This window comes from Lynx rufus, unplaced genomic scaffold (assembly GCF_022079265.1).
Source record: "Lynx rufus isolate CCGP_SWC_20201006 ecotype Redwood Valley unplaced genomic scaffold, mLynRuf1.p SCAF_3, whole genome shotgun sequence".
Taxonomy (NCBI): domain Eukaryota; kingdom Metazoa; phylum Chordata; class Mammalia; order Carnivora; family Felidae; genus Lynx; species Lynx rufus.
Genome location: NW_025814845.1, coordinates 70289168 through 70309490, shown reverse-complemented (window position 1 = coordinate 70309490; position 20323 = coordinate 70289168). Strand labels below are relative to the sequence as shown.

The window sequence follows — 20323 nt, the reverse complement described above, 5'->3', positions numbered from 1 at the left end:
TTCACACAAGAATGAAATCACCATCACTGAAGAAATTTGGGCAGTTGTGTGTATGAAAATTAGAAATTCTCTTAGAAGCACACCACAGAACTGTTACTAGATAAAAATGTGTTCTTTAATACATCAAAAATATGACAGTTAATAATTGCCTCACTAAACGAATGGAAGATATATCAATGATGACGGTCTCCCAAATCTTCTTGTTTGGCTTAGTTTATCTTTTTCACAAGTATAATTTGGCCATGGCTCTTCTCCTGGCCCATGTGGTGGTCAGAATTTCAGATAATTTTGCAATGCTTACATTGCTTTTGTAAATAGTGTTGTCTTTCAGTTCATTTTGTTCCAACTGGCCCAAATTATTAGCATGTGTTTGGATTGTACTAATTCTTGACAATTCTGATATAATTTAGAATTTGATATGGGTGCAGATCAGAAGATTGTATCGATGTGGTTTCCTTAAAAACCACCCCTGGTTTTAAATGGTAGGAAACCAGCTGTGTATGACAAAGAGCCAGCTCAAGTTCTGGAGCCCAACATCTTCTAGCCCAAAAATCCTAGAGATAGTCTAGTCAGTTCTCCTTCCCAACATAAGAATTTCATTTAAAATTTCTCTGACAGAATAGAGACACTATCTCTAAGAAGTGATTCCATCCTGAATCTTGAAAAGTTTACAACAATGGAGAAGTAAGGTCACTCATTCCATGGGCTAAGCTCCAATATTAGCTAAAAAGTGATTTTATAGTGTTAGTTTTATAATTATCATTATTGAAATACTAAAAAATAATAATTATATAATGTGAAATTTCAGAATATAATAACTTTGATAACTATAAAAATGACTTAAAATTATAATATTCTTATTATTAATGTATGACTTTCTACTTAATAGGCTTAGTGTTGCCTTCTGGAACAATATGGAATGAGCATAACTGCTTCTTCTTTGAGAGCCCTTCATGCTTTACTGTCACCTCCCCTGTCTGCTCTCACCCACAGCCTATGGAAGTTTTTTCTCCAAGTTCTTCTTCCTGTTCCTCATGTGATATGGGTCACCTCCCAGCCACCCACCGGTTCTGCTGTATACACACATACCAGTTTACCTAGAGCCCTTGGACTCACTGATACCCAGAACTGAACATTATTTTAGATATGATTTAGCCAGCAAGACAGTGGAGCAAGGACTGATCCTGATCTTTATCTGGACAGCCAGGGCCGTTCGTCCTACAATTCTATGCCTACATGACCGTCAATGTATTGTGAATTCGCTGTACTCTTTCTGGGGCATGTGCATTCAGCTTCCACACTGCAGACTTTTGGGGCCAGATAACTTGTCGTTGGGGCCTCCATCCACCAGATGCCAGTCGTGCACTACTTCCACCCCCTTCCCAAAATGTCTCCAGACCTTGCCAAAGGTCCACTAGGGTCAAAATGACCCCCAGTTGAGAACCACTGCCCACGGCCCTATCTCACTGCTGATTTATGCAGTCCCCAGCTTGCTTTTCCTTGGATTGCTTGTCATTTACGTGTCCATCTTTTATTTTCTAACCTAAATTGTACCACCTTGAATTTTTTCAATTAGTTACTTATCACACTTCTATATACCAGCCTTGTGAAACTGATTAAATCTAGACATTTTATTCCAACATATCAGATATCTCTCCCTACTTTGTATTCTCTATGCATTCTGTGAATATGCCTTTTGCGTCTTTATCCAAGTGATTGATAAATACTGAGTAAGGCTGGGTCCGGCAAAGGACCTGTTATAGACTTCCCTCCAGATTCATGCCACCCTGCATCATCACCCTGCATCAATTTTCACAATCAGCTCTTCTTTTGTAGATCATCTCACCTCATTAATTATTGAAATCCAAATATTATGCCAATCCTGTCAATAAAGGAAAAATGGTTTTCCTAAAGGGGTCACTGTTGATCATGGATTCTTTTTCAGTCGTTCAGATGTTATCTAGTATTGATAACTTCTAGAATCTACCCAATGTGCGCAAGGACCCTATGGTCTTATAATTTGAAGATCTAGGTTTATCATTTCTTTTTTTTCCACCTATGATTTTCACAGCTTTACTGAGAATAGATCTATTCAGCTTCCTCTTTAAATGCTTTGAGTTCCCACTGTGTGCAAGACACGTTCTCACCTTTTTAAGTTCTCTTAGGGCCTTGGGATGTAATTGATTAGGCCAAAACACCTGACTTTTATTTCTTACCTTCCTTGGGCTACAAGGCTATACTCTCCTCCAGTAATTTGTATTTTTCTTTTAAAACTGAATTACTAGACTGTTTGACAGACATTAATTAAGCACCTATGATATGCAGGCATTGGCTAGGCTCTAGGAACAGCAGTGAACAGACAGGCCCAAATCCTCGCCTCAGTGGAGTTTTCTGTCCAGTAGTTCCACCTGGTCCTTCCTCATCCAGGAGAGCAGGGGATGGGGGCAGGAGGTTGATCTGCACTGCCTCTGTGCCCCATGTAGCTTGCGAGGTCCATACGTTATCTCCGTTAATTCTAAAAACTACATAGGTGGGAATTGTTAACTTCCTTTCACAAAAAAAGAGAAACTTTAAAATTATTAGTTTTAAAGTCACTTTGACACTATAAATTTAAAATCTTCTTTAATAATTTCAATTTTTAAAAATTAATAATGAGGCATTTACTTCTAAGCAATCTCTAAGCAAATAGATTGAAGATTTGACGTCACAGCAGAAGGGAATCTGAGAGAGCTACCTAGTTTTGACCAGTTTTATCTTCGTGCCTTCAGAGCAGTACTTTCATCATAGTTGTGCAATAGTCCTTTTTTTGTTTTTGTGTTTCCTGTTTATTTGTTTATTCACATTATTTCTCCTCAGAGGCAGTATTAGAAACATACCAAACTTTATGGTAAGGAAATCCACCCCTGGCAGTTTGCATACTTTGACCACCAATGGTAACTACCCCCACCTCCTGCGATTAATTTGCTGGATTGCACTGAAGTCACCTGGTTCAACTCGAACTGCCGATGTTGTACTTGCTATTGTTCACATATCTGTGCTCTTAACCACTTTTTAAATTTTTCAGATCTTAGGATATCCTCTTCTGGTCTGACTGTACATTTTGGCAGTAAATTACTTCTTTTAAAATCTTTCACTTAGACTGATATCATTTCATCCTTAGATTTACATAGCTTTAAATTGGCACTAAGAAGCTGTGATTTGACTTCATTGTTTTTCTAATTGCATTGCCAAGACAGACAGAGAATATCATGCTTTTCTGAGAATCTTGGATGCTAAAAAATACAGCCGCGTCCCTTGGAAGCTCCTTGAAAAAAATACTTGAGTTTATGACCCCAATGATGAGAACATAAATGGTTTGATCTTTTCAAAACTTTCTTAAAATTGTGTGCATCAAGCAACCACAAAATATGTTTTAATCTCAACTGTTAAACAGAAAGGCTGTATTGTTTAATTTCTCAAGATGTTCATAGCTTAATAAAAAACACATTTTCTGAGGTCCACAACTAAAGGAATCCTTAATGCACTGACTGCTGGTGGTGGATTTTGTTATGTGTTATCACAGAGCTGGGGATTTTTAGATTTTTTTAACTGCAGTTGATTTATGGTATAAATTACAATGGTGGTTCCTTCATATCCTCTTGACAAGTGTTAATTGTGCAGTACACTAGTTTTTATAGTTTTATAGTTTTTCCCCCTACTGAGTGGCTGTGTTTAGTGTTTGTGTTATTTATTGTGTTCATATAGATGCTCAGTTATATATTTTATGTATTGATAATGTGCATATGTGTTGCTAAATGTAGATACAGAAGAAACTATATGCTGTCTGGATAATTAAATGGTCGTTACACGATACTTACAATGAAAGAGTGCCAGGAAAAGTAACCAGATTTTTATTGGGGTTGTTTTACATCTCCAGGAAGAAGATGAGGGCTCAGAAGATGACAGCAACACAAAGCCGGACTTCACAGTCACTCTGAAAACTGATTTCAGTGCACGTTGCTTCCTGGACCAATTTGAAGATGATGCTGATGGGTTTATTTCCCCAATGGATGATAAAATACCATCAAAATGCAGCCAAGACACCGGGCTTTCAAACCTCCATGCTGCTTCAATGTATGTATGTCATTTTGATGGTGGTGTTGAAATGTGTTGATGAGAATACCATTTTTAAATATTTTATCCTTTGTATTTAAATAAGTTGTCCTGGGGTACATCTGTGTAAATAGAATGGTGAGTTTTTTTCTTTTACTTCCAGCTCAGCATTTGTATTATTCTCCATTGCACGTTATTTGAGGCAGCATGCAAGATCTTAACTTCAACAATCGGGGCTCTAGAATGGCACTCTGTGGTTCTGTGTTTTTCAACTCATCATTTAACATGTACCAAGCACAGATCTTTCTTTCAAAACAAAATGTGATAAAGTGCCATGGGCACTAAGACTTCATAAGTAGCGGGAGCTTTGCGGGAGTCCGGGGAGCTCTGTCTGGTTCAGGGGATAGGAAACCACCATTTCTGCTGACCCTCAGCTCCCTTAATAGATTTTGCATTTCCATGCTTCCCCCCACTTCTCCACAACCCCTGTCAAATTGCACATTCATTATATCTATAACAATTCCAATTTAACCCAATTTTCTTGAAATTTTTCTGTCTCTCTCAGACCGGAACTCTTAGAACATCTTCAGGAAATGAGAGAACAAAAGAAAAGGATTCGAAAGAAACTTCGTGATTTTGAAGACAATTTTTTCAGACAAAATGGAAGGTAGTGCATGCTTCCTTTCCCCTCACTTCTCCCCCTCCACACACACACCCCTCTTTTGCTCCTGTCAGATTTATGCAGTGCTCCAAAGGTGGGAAGCCCTCTGCCTCCTCTCTGTAACCTAGTCCCTTGGTTTGCGCCCAGGGCCCCTGGCAGTTTACGGTGAGATGGTGAGGTTTGTATGATCCTTCAGCAAGAAATGCTCCTTGAATAGTATCCAAGACTGATGTAAATTCAGCTAACATCTATAAAACCTGTCACATCAAATTCTAATCTAAAAAGAGCAGCTTGAAGCTAAGTTTCCAGTTGACAGCACTGGTTTTTGGTTTGGGTTTGGTTTTGTCTTCATAAACTAGAAGGAGAAATAAGGAAAGGGCAATTCTAAACCTTGATGTTTTTAGGCTTATTTTAAAAGCAAAGGTGATTGTTGTCAGGTTTGAATGAAAAATAGACAAGAAGCTGTAAGTCCATGAGACTGACAGTATGCCTTCCTCTGGTGAGTTTCAAGACATGTTATAATCAGCCTTGTAGAGCATTATGCTAAGGAATAGCATCCCCTGTTTGCTAGTGACCACAGACAGCTCTTACTCAGGTCACAGCCTGAGACCGGGAAGGACAGGGAATGGATTTATTTGCCTCTCTTACATGGAAGTTCAGTTTTAACATTTTAAAATGATTTTATTTTAATCCAAATTATTTAAGCAATATAAATATAGTTTCCCTTTAAAAGGTCCCCTTTCATCCTTCTCAAAAGTGTTTGGAAATAAAAGCACTGTAAACGTCAATTTTGGCATTTAAAATGTATTCCAGGTCATTTCAGTTTATCATATAAATTTTGTATTTTTAGCGTCCCTGATTTGGATCTATGAATTTTTATACATAAATACTTGTTTTTCTTTCTCCATGCATTGTATGATATTTAGAAAACATAGACAAGCAGACAAAATAAATAATATGCAAAATAATAACTGATGATAAACCAGAATTAATGTTTTTTCCATTCTTCTTTCTGAACATATTTTTGGTTTGTCTGTTTATCTTTTTTTCCATGTAATTATAGTCACTTAATGCAGATATCCTGTTGAGGAGCTATATAAAATTATGTAAACTTCACAGGTTTTAAGCAAGTATAGTTAATGGGAATTTATAATAATCATACAAGTTTTTATGTATGTATGTATGTAATTTCTACGCCCAGTGTTGGGCTCAAACTCATGACCCTGAGACTGAGACCCCCATGCTCTTCCAACTGAGCCAGCCAGGTGCATTATCATACAGGTTTAAAACTCTGACTTCAGATATCATTAAATCTGGACCCATTATTTCATATCTGAGGACAGTGAAGCCCCTCAAAGAGCAGGGCGAAGTCAACTCTTAGATGGCTATTCCTTTCATTGCCTTCTGCTGAGAAGCCATCTAGAGCCCTTTTCTTGAACATGGCAGGGCATGAATCAATGAACTTTCAGTTCATTGAGCAAAATTATATAAGCCCCATGCTATCTACTTTCTTATATTTTTCTCTTTTTTTAATTTTTTTTTTTTTGAGACAGTGCAAGAGGGGGGCGGGGAGCAGAGAGAGAGGGAAAAAGAGAATCTTAAGCAGGCTCCGCACAGAGCCTTATGTGGTGCTCAGACTCACAAACCTTGAGATCATGACCTGAGCCGAAACCAAGAATCAGTCGCTCAACCGACTGAGCCACCCAGGCGTCCCTGTTTTTCTCTTTAAGAAGAAAAGGAAGCCTGGTATTTGAATGTTTGACATGTGCATTTCAAGGTGAAATTAGAAGCAGCTGGGCTGTATTGCTCAGTGGTTGAGAATGTAGACGGCAGCACTATTTCATCAAGCTCTGGTGACGGTTATATTAGATCATGGACACAGGGTACTTAGCACAGTTCCTGGCCTACAATAAGCTCTCAGTTAGTACTTGCACATATAAAAGGTATGCATATAAGATTCCTAGTAAACTGTAAAGCTTTATTAGTATTATGTGATCCAATTGCTGAATTCCAAGACTAATTTTATAATCAGGATATTAACTCTGTGTTTTTAAACCTGTAAATTATGGGTATCCCAGTTGGTAATTAGAAACTTAATAGTTCGTTAGATGAAATCTATAAAAGTGAAAAGACAGTATAAATAAAGGATTTCAGTCTACAGAGACTCTTAATGCAAATTCATACACCAACATCAGAGAGAAAACATTTCTCGGTTTTTAGTCCTTCATATCATTCTGCAAGATGCCAGATTAACTACAAAAACTCAGTTGCACGGTGCCTTCTGGGGGAAGCTGTCTTTCGCTGATTGTCTAAGCCCAGCATCAGTCTTGATACCAAGTGACACTTGGGAACACCGATTCTACAGGTTGATAACTGCAGAGTTTCTACATGATGATAATTCACCTGATAAGCAATATCATCTAAACGATCCTCAGCCCCCTTTCCTTTTGTTTCCGTTAGAAGTGTCCAGAAGGAAGACCGCACTCCTATGGCTGAAGAATACAATGAATATAAGCACATAAAGGCAAAATTAAGGCTCTTGGAGGTGCTCATCAGCAAGAGAGACACTGATTCCAAGTCCATGTAAGGGGCACAGCCCCAGCCGGCACTAAGGGGGCTGAAGGTGCAGGCTGGACTTGCTACCCGCCTCCCCTGGTAAATAGCATCTCTGCAAAACCTGGAAGGCAGCGTGGGAGCTGGACCTCAGAGCACACAGCCCTACTGCCTCCGGGCCTTTGGGATCAGCTCCAGCTTCCATCGCCTGCCTTAGCAGCTGTCTGCATGGGAGAGGGTAACTTGCTCCGACTTAAGACTTTTGCAAGGAACAGTCAAGATCCCACGGGTGCACGTGGATACTGCAGGGGAAGGTTTACTAACGTTGGCCGTGCTGAATCACTACGTTGAGACACACTCATCTACAGAGAATATACACTATTCTTCCCTGGATAACTGAGAAACAGGAGACCATTCTCTGTCTAACTGTGATGAAAACAAGCTCAGGACTTCCCTCTAGAGAACGAACTCGCTGTGCAGGTCCATGTTCTCTTTCCCAGGAAAGTGGGAACACGTGCTGGAGCCCTGTTTGCTGCCTCGGCCATTCTCGTGACCTTTCCACAGAGCCGCGCCTTTCCCCACCCGTGTGGATCGTGTCCCCTTCAGTTCTCAGGAAGACGGAAGCCGTACCTGCCCAAAATGGCAGTGCAGTCATCTATTTGATGGTGTGTTTCTTTAAGACTCCCTCAGCTGGTGAAACATTTTGTTTCCTGACTAGGACTGGATCATCTGCAGAGGATGGAGGGAATGTGGCTCTATTAATGTTGATTTTTAATTCAGGCAACAGGGTGAAGAGCCTGGAAAATTCTTTCCTGAACATGGATTGCACTTATCAGTCTCAGATTTTAACACCAAACACTGAGCAAGGCCAGCATGCTATGACATCCTGTTTGGGGCTCGGTTTCATTTGACTCTTACCAAACATAAAAGATCTTGCTTACTTCTTAGCTTAAGTGTTGAGGATCATGAGAGAGAGAAAGAGCGAGCCTGTGTTCTAAACCTTCTGAGTACTTACCAGAGTTTAATTTTTTTTTTTTAAGTAAACCTGCACTAAAATCCCCTGAGGGGTAAATGTAGCCCTCAGAACTCAGCTGAAGGCAGAATCTAAATCACACTATTTTCAAGATCATGTACGTATAAAGAGGAAAATAAGGGTGTGTGGTCACTTATGATTATAATTTTTTTCAAAGACTGTGTCACAAAGCTGTCTATATTAGACATTTGGGGAAGACCAGGGAATTTAAAGCACCAAACCATTCATCTCTCGCTGTGCTGATGTCACCTTGTGATTTGTTGTTCCTTTTTAACCTTCTGCATCTGCACTGAGGAAAGTGAATTCTGTTTCTGCCTGTCCGTCCGAGGCCCACCTTTATGCTTTGTGAGGTTGAGGTCAAGTGTCTGCACACCAGCCACTGGTTGCCAAGAGAAGGCACTTCAGCAGGCTCTGCCTTTTAAAGATCAAGTCATAGGATGAAGAGGAGAGCAGGGCTGCCCTCCTCTGTTTTGAGAGTTGCTTTCTTAAAGGGTACCATTTTGTTTTGTTTGATAATAAGAAGAAAATAAAGAGAACGCTAAACTCTGTACAGACCGGTTGTCAGTTTCGAAACGGGCTCTTGAGAAACTGGTCAGATTGGATTTATAGCAGTGTTTTCCATTGCTGAGGTGAGGTAGAAGGTGTCAGTTGAAAATCATTTTAAGTCGGGAGTGGGGAAAAAGAAAACCTTTAAGTTTGCTCTTAACAATAATCATATAGAGAAGCATGAGCTGTGTTTGGAAGTGCCCTGTTTTAATCCACACATTTAAAGACGGTACATATTCCTACAAATTTAAATGTACATGAATATATAGTTTGGTATTCTTTGCTCTACTGTTTACATTACAGATCACTATAATTTCAAGGAGTTATATTATAAATAAAATTAAGCACTTTAGGATGTTTTCTATTTTTGAAATCTGAACATGAATCATTCACATGACCAAAAATCGTATTTTTTAAGGAAATACATGTCTAGTGTGTCCTTTTTAAGTAATTATTCTCTTAAATAAGCTATAATATAAATCAAATCATTACCAGTTAACCTTTAAAGCACATCTGTTGAAGAGTATTGTTTTGAAAATACTAATATGCTACACACAGAATTTTAAAAGAAAAATGCTATATAAATGAGAAGCTACTAAATGTTTGAAATCTGTTGTTTCTGCCAAAGGTAAATTAAGTAAAAGACTTATCCAGGACTCCCCATTCAAATTTGTATGATGAATAAAAGAAAACACCAAGTTACAGTCAAATAAATTGTGCATGGAATGTTGTGTTTTCCTTTGTAATTTCTCATCTGTATACTTCCTAGAATGGCGCCCACATTAAAGGCGGAAAAGCCCTGTTTACACAAGACCCTATTTGAAGACCTGGCAGTGGGTTTTGGCTCTGCCAGAAAGGCTGAGGCAAATTTGTTTCCACAGCAACCATTTCTGCAGCCCAGGGTCTCATGGCCCTAGAGGCAGTGTCTTAATTGGCTTCATACAGAATACTCTGGACTGGGGTTTCTTCCTGTGCTCTCTTGGGAATGTGTGTGTGTTTATTAGCACATGCCAACAAAACAAATGTCAAGGGTTATTTAATAGCAATGATAAGTAAAGGTAAAGCGTGAATAAACTTGATGGTATGATTGTAAGAATGAGAAATAGCAGAGGCTTGTAATTTTCACACACGCATTTGCTTCTTATCGTGTTCAGTCTGGAGTAAACATTGAAATAGATGTTTATATTCAGTACGGTATCATGACTGCATTTCATCTCTGCATCATTTAGTTCAAATCTCACTTTGCAGACATGTTTGTGCAGGGTTTAGGATCAGGGCCTGCTGAGTTTTTCAGACAGCATGTTTGTCTTAAACTGGTAGAAGAAAGCTCACACAATCTCAGTGATCTCCCAATTCAGGGGAAATTTCCATCAAAGACCAAACCAAATTTCAAGCTGGGGAACTAATTTTTTTGAATTGCTAGCTATAAGAATGCATTGAGAGCTAAAAATTAGATTTCTTCCCTTTCGTTGACAGTTTGAAATCTAAAGGTTATTATTTATTGCCTAGGCAGGACTCAGCCACATCTCTGTTTGTGACATTGGTGTCATTTTTGCGTTGTCTCATTCTGATGCAATTCTTGCGTGGTGGCTGAAGAGGTTCTTGCAGGGCGTGCCTGCTCCCAGGTGTAGCATTTCTGGACAAATGCCGCAGGGCTGTGCTTGAAGCATAAATGTTGCACTGAGATGTCCTGAGGCCAGCAGTCTTGGAGCCCCTGGGGGCTGAGCATTTGTTAATGTGGTTGAGCTTAGAATTCCTAATAAGCCGAATATTTAGGTTTATACAAGGGGCGGTCGTGGTGCCAATTAGGTTGGTTCTTTCTGGAACTTCTTAGTTCCCAGCAGACAGAATTGGGCCCAGTATCCAGAAATGATCAGATTTACAAGGTAAATCAAATTCCAGTTGGTTGATGAACTTTTTAAGAGATTCTTAATCTGATAATGAAGATACCGCTTTTCTTAACAGTAACACCTTACTACTTTTGATGGTATATTTGTATTTGAGTACCATAAACTATTAACCGCTTTATGAAAAGTTGGTTGTAGTCTAAATTCTGTTTTGATTTCAAGAAGAATCTTCCTGACACACTGCTTCCTGGATTTTTTTTTCCCCCACCCCTAGGTGGAGAGAGGTGGTTTCTGCCTCATGATCAACATCTCCTTGATGTTCTTTTCAGTATCCACTTGGTTACGTCAACAGGGGGAGACAAAACTGTACTCAAATGTGAAGCAGTGTTTCTTCTGAAGCACATTGTGTGTGGCAGAACTCAGTGTGCTTTGTTTTCTTTTATTCCCTTCTTTTATGTTTTCTCCACTTGACCCTCAAAATGTACTCAAGAGTACGTTTTGATGTAAGACTAGCTAAACATATTTTCGAGTGTTCATTCAAATTGTGCACACTCACACCTTGCATGGTGGCCAACCTGGCACGCTCCAAACAAGAATGATCTATATGTCGGGCACTGCACTGGGGCACTGGCCATTTTGCAGAATCCAGAGTGTGCCCCTGTGGGTGCCTGCCTTCTTCTACCACGATCCTTCATAATAGATGTACATAGGCTGGGGTCAATTACCGATGTACACAAAAATGTTTGTAAAATGAAATCTGTACACCTACAAGTTCATGTGGCTGGGAAGCTGCAGTTATGTCTCTAGAGACTCTCATTTTGCCTGGAACCCAGCCTGTTGTGGTCATGCTCGCGTCTTGAGAAATGGGTTTGGCACATCTCTTTCTCAGTCTGAAAGCACCTATACGTACCGTCATGCAAATCTCCAAGAGTAGATGCAATTTTAGTTACTAATATGGGCCCAGAACAATGTTTACACGACATATAAGCAGAAAGTATTTGAAATTACAGTTGTCCTTTTTTAAAATGTAAACTGAATGAAAAACGTTATGTACATTTTTGTACATGACTGTATTTTGTGTAAACTTAAATAAAATATTTTTAACTGTGAATGTTCTGAGATTTTTGACAAAATCAGGAGTGTATGACAGCTGCCTGTGTGGTCTGACCTTAAGGTAAGGAATCACTGCTGTTCCCTGAACTCCCCAGAAGCTTCATGAGGATTAAGCTTTTGTTATTCTGTTTCCAGGGAGGTCACTGGAAGGTGAAGCAAACTCATTACAAATTAGGCATGCCCATGGTTCTAGGTAAAAAAATGGGCTTTTGCTCTGTGCTCTATTCATGGAAGGGCCTGAAGGGGCAGAAGTGAAGGCATTAAACTAAAAAAAACGTGTTTAATTAAGTATCTTTGCAAAGTCAATGAGGCCATTATAGTAAATTCATTAGCTACTTATTATTCTGACGCTAATAAGGCCAGCAGAATACTGTGACTTGGAGGAAAAGGTGCATTTCAGTTTGAAGTGAGCATCTTGCCCCGTGCATCAGCTGCCACAAGCCAGGCACTGCCTCACGAGCACCTTGAACAGCCTCCAGAGTTGGGGGGCACAGCTAAGGACACACCCCTGTGATGGTTAGGCATGCGGGTATTCTTTAAACCACACGTGTTACATGGGCTCTACTTGCCAAAAGTGAACATTAAAAATATAAAGCCTGGGGCGCCTGGGTGGCTCAGTCAGTTAAGCGTCTGACTTCAGCTCAGGTCACAATCTCACAGTTCGTGGGTTCAAGCCCTGCGTTGGGCTCTGTGCTTGACAGCTCAGAGCCTGGAGCCTGCTTCAGATTCCGTGTCTCCCTCTTTCTGCCCCTCCACCACTCACACTCTGTCAAAAATAAATATTGAATATATATATATGTGTATGTGTGTGTGTGTGTGTGTGTGTGTATCACATATATGTATAGCCTGAAATTTAAAAAAAAAAAAAAAAAGGCTTTGAGTACTGCCCAGGATTCCAACAGATATGTCTTCTGACCAAGAAAGACACAGAACCTCTAAAGATGGTGCGATTTAATGCCATTTTGCCAAAACTGCGGCTTACCCTGAGTAATTTAACTTTTGAAACGCTGGGTCCAAAGTAACAACATCTAGAAGGAACTGGCACGCAGCATTTCGTGATGCCTCCATTTTCTTAAATCATATTTTCGCGTTGCCCCTGTGAGGGACCAGGACGCGATGCTGGCCTCAAGTACATCAGGCTCTGCAGCTGGCTGGCAGAGCGAGGTGGTCCTTGGAAGCCCTCCCCCTCCCATCCCCAGAGCAGATGTGTCCTGCCCTGTACGTTTGCAATGTTGGTACCGCCTGAATGGTAATTTCAGAAGGGGAACCTACGCACGGTGGGGAGAGGCGGTCCCTTTCGGTTCTAGAGTTCTTACCTCTTCTAGAAATAGATTCTGAATCTTGTAAACCAAAACATATTCTAGTTATCACTAAACTGGGTCAGCTTATCGAGGCAACACATACACACACAGGAGAACTTCACATTCAGTAAAAGGTAAAAGGCAAAATTCCCAAATGTGTGTTCAGAACCCTGGCTGGCAGGCAGACAGATGAGGTTTGGCAGGAACTGGGGTTGTTGACAGCTTGGTTCTCACTTGTCCCCTCCGTCAACAAGGCTTCTACCACAGGGTGGCTCCGTGTTGTGCAGCATCTGCTCAGGAACTGTGGCCCAGTGCAAAACACAAGAAAGGATGGAGTCTCTCAGACCCCTTGGACCTCCATGTCTCCCTTGTGCCCGTGTATGTATAAAGCGTAGGTGATTGTGAATTCTGAAACCCATCACCTTAGAGTGATGCTGGAATTTTTCTTTAATTTCTCAAAAGCAATTCAAAGATGCTCCGAAATCCTTGTCATGCTTCTGTGGGGTAGTTTTGAGCACTCTTGGTAAGATATTTTGAGACATTGTGATTTTTCTGTCATTGTTACTTTTAAAGAAATTAAAATTACTAGACACGATTCAGTGGAGGGGAGGGAAGGGAGAGAAAGCGTGAAGGATATACTTACTGCTCTCTGGCAGCAGAGAGCAGTGCCTCTCAAACTTGAATGTGCATGTGAGTTTCTAGGGGTCTTGTGGTACAGTAGCCCCCGGGCGGGTAGGAAGGTGCACTGACATCCTGCATTTCCAGCAGGCTTCCAGATGCTTCCATGCTGCTGGTCCAGAGATCCCACTGTAAGTAGAGGGTGTGGACTGCATCCTGGGCATTTGTGGAAATGAGCAGCTCCAACAAACTAAAGTTAACAGAGACCAGCACAAGTGACAAGACGAGCAGAGACCAAAGACTGCTTGATGCTTAAGGCCCAGTCTGCACACTGACAGCCTAGCTTTACGATCTGGGTACATTGCCCACTCTCCATGTCTCTGTACTTTTTTTTTTTTTTTTTTTTTTTTTTCAACGTTTATTTATTTTTGGGACAGAGAGAGACAGAGTATGAACGGGGGAGGGGCAGAGAGAGAGGGAGACACAGAATCGGAAACAGGCTCCAGGCTCTGAGCCATCAGCCCAGAGCCTGACGCGGGGCTCGAACTCATGGACCCTGAGATCGTGACCCGGACCGCGAGATCGTGACCTGGCTGAAGTCGGAGGCTTAACCGACTGCGCCACCCAGGCGCCCCCATGTCTCTGTACTTTTATCTGAAAAATGGGAAAAACCATAGTAGTTAATGGGGTCATTATGGGAATTTACGTGGATGAACATAAAGTAAGCACAACAATAAATCTTCACTAAAAAATGGTGGTGGGTTATTATTATCAGCATTGAGACAAAGATTCTTTCTTTGCTGAATTCCAACAAGATGTTGAGATTTGTATGATTTGTATTTCCCACACATCACTCTCCTCACCTTCTGATTCCTTGTTTGTAGTAAGTCATAAACAGAATGTACCTCCAGCACTTTAAACACAAATTCATGGGGCACCTGGGTGGCTCAGTCGCTTGAGTGTCCAAGTTCGGCTCAGGTCATGATCTCGCAGTCTGTGAGTTCAAGCCCTGTGTTGGGCTCTGTGCTGATGGTTCAGAGCCTGGAGCCTGCTTTGGATTCTGTGTCTCTCCCTCTCTCTGTTCCTCCCCCACTGGCTCGCTCGCTCTCTCTCTCTCTCTCTCTCTCTCAAAAATAAAGGTTAAAAAAATTTTTTAATTAAAAAATAAAAATACAAACTCATGCTAACAGAGTAAGCAAGATTTTAGGGGAACACTGACCCATTCTCTTGAGGAAAATAAAATTGTGACTTGATATTTTCAAGAAAATTGCATCAAAACCTCTGTGTGGCTTTCTCAGAAAGATCTATGCTTGTTAAACTCCTTCCCTCACAGAGCAGGGCAAACTCCTCTGATTCTGCTCCCCAAAATACATTGGGAGGTCCAATCCTGCTCACACACATAAAAGGAATTTACTGTGTGAGATGGCAGTTGAGACCAATGTGGGAATGCCTGAGCTCTGTGAAGGAACAGAATAACCTTTGAACTGATTCTAGGTCACTTAGTGTCCTGAAATTTCTGTCTCAGGGTGTATTTTTAAACAACTAAAACCGAAGCATACCCCAGGGAGGAGAGCTGCTTGGATTGTGGCATGCTATTTTTTAAAAATTTGTGAGAGAGAGTGGGGGAGGGGCAGGGAGAGAGAAAGAGAATCCTAAGCAGGCTCTGTGTTGTCAGCACAGAGCCCAATGTGGGGCTTGATCTCAGAAACTGTGAGATCATGACCTGAGCCAAAATCAATCAGAGTCAGAAGCTCAACCTACTGAGCCACCCAGGCACCCCGGATTGTGGCACGCTCTTAACCAGTGTAGTAAATGTTACCAAACCCGGGGTCCCCCCCACTCCCTCACCAGCCCCAGAGGAACAAACTGAAGGTGCCACTGCTCAGTAGCATAACAGGCTTTGGGTACAAATGATTTTAGTGTCTCATTGAATAAAGCCCTGCCCCACGTTACCTCAGAAACGTAGAAACTCCAAACAGTCTGCCAGTGATGTGAACTTGAGAGTCCTTGAGCCTGCTACACAAACATGTGAGCTCCTGAGAATGCCCAGGCATGAAGGACCAGGAAACCTGTTTTTAACAAGAAGCCTTTGGAAGCGACAGGCTGGTCCTGCTGGGGCCATGAGCCAGTACCTAGCTGGCACTTCCTTTTCACCTTCACCTTCAATGGCTCTAGCCTCTTATGATACCATGGGGAATGGGGTTATTTCCAAATCTGCTCTTGGGCTTCCTTCTCTCCTAATCCTAAAGAAAAGGTGACCATGGAAGACTAATCTAGTTTAAGGTTTGCCTTCACCTGAGGGTGTGTGTGTGTGTGTGTGTGTGTGTGTGTGTGTGTGTGTGTGTGTGAATTCTTATTTAAATTTCTCAGTTCAACACCAATGGGAGCTGAATCAGTAATTACCAGAGAGTGTATCCAACTCCCCTGGGATTAGGCCCAGGAAAATCCGCTTTTAAAAGATCTGAAGACCATGTGATTATGCACCCTGCCAAGCATCCAGTCACTCTTGGAAGAAAGGGGGAAAAAGAGCTCACATCTGAACTAATTTTCTCCATGCTACACATAACTCAGGAGCACATAATCCATTACTTTTGGAAGGACACAAAGCACCCAAGCTTGGATTAGCTAATCAGTGGGAAGGGCTGTTATTACTACAGATCCAAAGAGTCTGCCCACAACTGGGTAGACACCTCTGCCAGCACCTGTTCTGTTGCATGTCCTGGTGTCCAGAAGCCTGAACCCAAGCCGCCCTACCTGCATTTGAGCCAGTCTGGGTTAGCACCCCAAAGCAGAAAGTCATAGAGACCAACATTTTCCACACTCTCCACAGGGCTCTGCTCTATGAAGTTAACTAATCCTTCTTCACCAAAAGGGTTTGAAAGGCATGGTGGTAGCTTCTATGTCACTTCCAACTGGAAAACTCCCTTGATATGCACAAGAGAATTTATTTTCACCTTTCCTAAAACACGGAACGTATTCTCTTCCTCTTCTGCCTTACTACAAGCTGCTCCTCTACTCTTTGAGATCCTGATCCCCAAGATACGGCTGTAGGCAGAGCCCACAATGGCTCCTAGCAATGCTCCACAAAGGAATCTCTTAAAAATGGACAGTCACAAACCAGAAGATTCCTAACTCAAGCAACCTTACGTACTAACAAAGCTAAGGTTATCAAAGGCAACGTGGCCATCATGTTCTTCGATATTTTAGAGACTTAACAACTGGTTTAAAATCTGCTTGGTTCCATTTTTAGGAGGCAAACAAAACTGGAGACAGGCAACACTTACATTTCTTTTTAAGAAGAAATGATAAAATTACTTTTTCTCCTATGCTTGACCCTAACATAAGATATTCTGTTCATTGAGTTTCACCTCAAATCTCTTTTGGTATTCTGTTGTATGCCCTCTCTTCATTCCACCTTTATTTCTATCATCTGGTTAATTATGATTTGACTATTATATTTTATTTACTTATATTCAGTTTTATTGAGATATGATTAAACATATAACACTTTACAAGTTTGGATATACAACATGTTGATTTGATATGTATTGTAAAATACCACCAAAGCATTAACTAATGACTCCATCATGTTACATAATTACTTCTTTTGCATAGTTCGAACATTTAAGATCTACTCTCTCAGCAACTTTTCGGTATATAATACAGTATTATTAACTAAAATTACCATGCTGTTCATTTGATCCCCAGAATCTATTCATCTTGTAACTGGAAGTTTGTACCCTTTGACCAACATCTCCCCATTTCCTCCCCCACAGTCCATGGTAACCACCATTCTACTCTCTGTTTCTATGAGTTTGGCTTTTTAGATTAAACATATAACTGATACCATATAGCATTTGTCTTCATCTGACTTATTTCACTTAGCATAATGCTATCAAGGTCCTTGCATGTTGTTGAAATAGCAGGATTTCCTTCTTTTTCATAGCTGAATAATCCATTGTATATATGTATATACACATCTTTATCTATCCACTGACAGACACGTTGTTTCCATATCTTGGCTATTATGAATAATGCTGGAATGAACATGGGAGTGCAGATATCTCTTCAAGATCCTGTTTTAATTTCCTTTGGATATATACTCTGAAATGGGATTGCCTCTGCCCATTTTTTAATCAGATTGTTTGGTATTTTTGTTATTAAGTTGTACGATTTCCTTTCTTTGGATATTAACCCCTTTACAGACATATGATTTGCAAATATTTTCTCCCATTCTGTAAGTTGCCTTTTTATTTTGTTGATGGTTTCCTTTGCTGTGCAGAAGCTTTTTAGTTTGATGTAATCACATGTACTAATTTTTGTTTTTGCTGCTAGATTTTTGATGTTATATCAAAAAATAAATGCCAATGTCAAGGAACTTCTTTCCTATTTTTTTTCTAGAGGTCTTACAGTTTCAAGTCTTATGTTTAAGTGTTTAAGTCATATAGAGTTAAATTTGTATGAGTAGTGTGAGATAGGGGTCCAATTTCATTTTTCTGCATGTGGTTATCCAGTTTTCCCAACAACGTTTATTAAAGACACTAGAGTATTCTTGGCTCATTGTAAAATAGTAGCAGACTGCATATGCAAAGGTTTACTTCTGGTCTCTTGACTAGGTTCCATTGGTCTATGTGTCTGTCTTTTATGCCAGTACCATACTATGTTAATTACTTTGGTTTTTAGTATAATTTAAAACAGGAAGTGTGATGCATCCCAATTTACTCTTCTTTATCAAGATTGCTTTGGCTATTTTGGGTCTTTTGTGGTTCAGTACAAACTTCAGGATTTTTTTTTCTGTTTCTGGGAAAAATGCCATTGGAAATTTGAAAGGGATTGCATTGAATCTATAGATGGCTTTGGGTAGAATGGACATTTTAACAGTATTAACTCCTGATCCATTAACATGGAATATCTTTCCATTTCTTTAGGTCTCCTTCAATTATTTTATCACAGTTTCATAGTTTTCTTTTACTTCCTTGTTTAAATGTATTCCTAAATACTGTTTTTGATGTCATTATGAATAAGATTGTTTTATGTCTTTTTCAGGTATTTCATTGTTAGTGTATAGAAGCAACTGATTTATGTTTGTCGATTTTGTATTCTATAACTTATTAATGCTAACTTTTTGTTGATGGGATCGTCAGAATTTTCTACATGTAAGATCGTTCATTTGCAAACAAAGACAATCTTACTTCCTTTTGATTTAGATGCCTTTTATTCGTTTTTCCTGCCTGATTGCTCTGGCCATTGCTGTATTGATTGAGTAGGATAGGTGAGAATGAACACGCTTGACCTGTTCCTGATCTCAGAAGAAAAGCTTTCAATCTCTAAACCTTTCAACATTGAGTATAATGTTAACTGTAGGCTTATCATATATGGCTTTTATTATGTTGAGGTATGTTCCTTCTATTCCCAATTTGTTGACAGCTCTTATGAATTATGTCGTATTTTGTCACATCCTTTTTCTGTATCTATTGAGATGATATTATTTTTATCTTTCATTCTGTTTAATGTATCACATTTATTGGTGTGCATACATTGAACCATCCTTGCATTCCAGGTATACATCCTGCTTGATCATGGTGTACAATGATTTTAATGTGCTATTAAATTCAGTTTGCTAATATTTTCTTGAGAATTTTTGCCATAGATATTGGTCTGTAGTTTACTTTCCTTGTAGTGTCCTTATGCTTTGGGCATAGGGCAATGCTGGCCTCAAAAATGAGGTTGGTAGTGTTCCCACCTCTTCCATTTTTTGGAAGAATTTGAGAAGTATTCACATTAATTTTTCTTTAAATGTTTGGTAGAATTCACCAGTGAAACCATCTGGGCTTTTCTTATTGGGAAGTTTTTGATTACTGAGTCAATCTCCTTCCTTGTTTTTGGTCTGGTTTTGTTTTTAAGTTTATTTATTTATTTTGAGAGAGAAACAGCACAAGTGGGGGAGGGGCAGAGAGAGGAAGAGAGAATCCCAAGCAGGCACTGCATTGTTAATGCAGAGCCCTATGTGGGGCTTGAACTCACGAAACCATGAGATCATGACCTGAGCCAAAACCAAGAGTGGGACGCTTAACAGATTGAGCCACTCAGGCACCCCAGTTATCGGTCTGTTTTGAAATAGACATAAGTTGTATGTTTCTAAGAATTTATCAGTTTCTCCTAGGTTATCTAATTTGTTGATGTATAATTGTTCATAAAAGTCTCTTATGATCCTTTATATTTCTGTAGTAGGAGTTGTAATATCTCTTCTGCCATTTACATAGTTATTTGAGTCCTCTCTCTTTTCTCTTAGTCTAGCTAGAAATTTGTAGTTTTATCTTTCAAATAAAGATTGAAAGATTTTTATTTGATCTTTCCAGCTCTTAACTTCACTGATCTTTTCTATAGTTTTCCTGGTCTCTATTGCATTTATTTCTGCTCTGATCTTTGTTATTTCCTTCCTTCTGCTAACTTTGGGCTTAGTTTGTTCTTTTTCTAGTCTCTTAAGGTGTAAAGTTAGATTGTTTGAGATTTTTCCTTTTTCTCAATGTAGACATTTATTGCTATAAACTTAAAACTA

General features: G+C 39.9%; 1 protein-coding gene across 1 annotated transcript in view; it reads left to right on the top strand.

The window, feature by feature from the left end:
- Positions 1-11835, top strand: part of FAM13A (family with sequence similarity 13 member A) — a 333262-nt gene extending 321427 nt beyond the window's left edge. Inside the window, exons 23-25 of the mRNA XM_047091509.1 lie at positions 3917-4113; positions 4658-4759; positions 7214-11835. Coding sequence (XP_046947465.1) covers positions 3917-4113; positions 4658-4759; positions 7214-7340 — 426 coding nt within the window. The 3' untranslated portion in view covers positions 7341-11835. The remainder of the gene's footprint in view (positions 1-3916; positions 4114-4657; positions 4760-7213) is intronic.
- The last annotated feature ends 8488 nt before the right edge of the window (positions 11836-20323 follow it).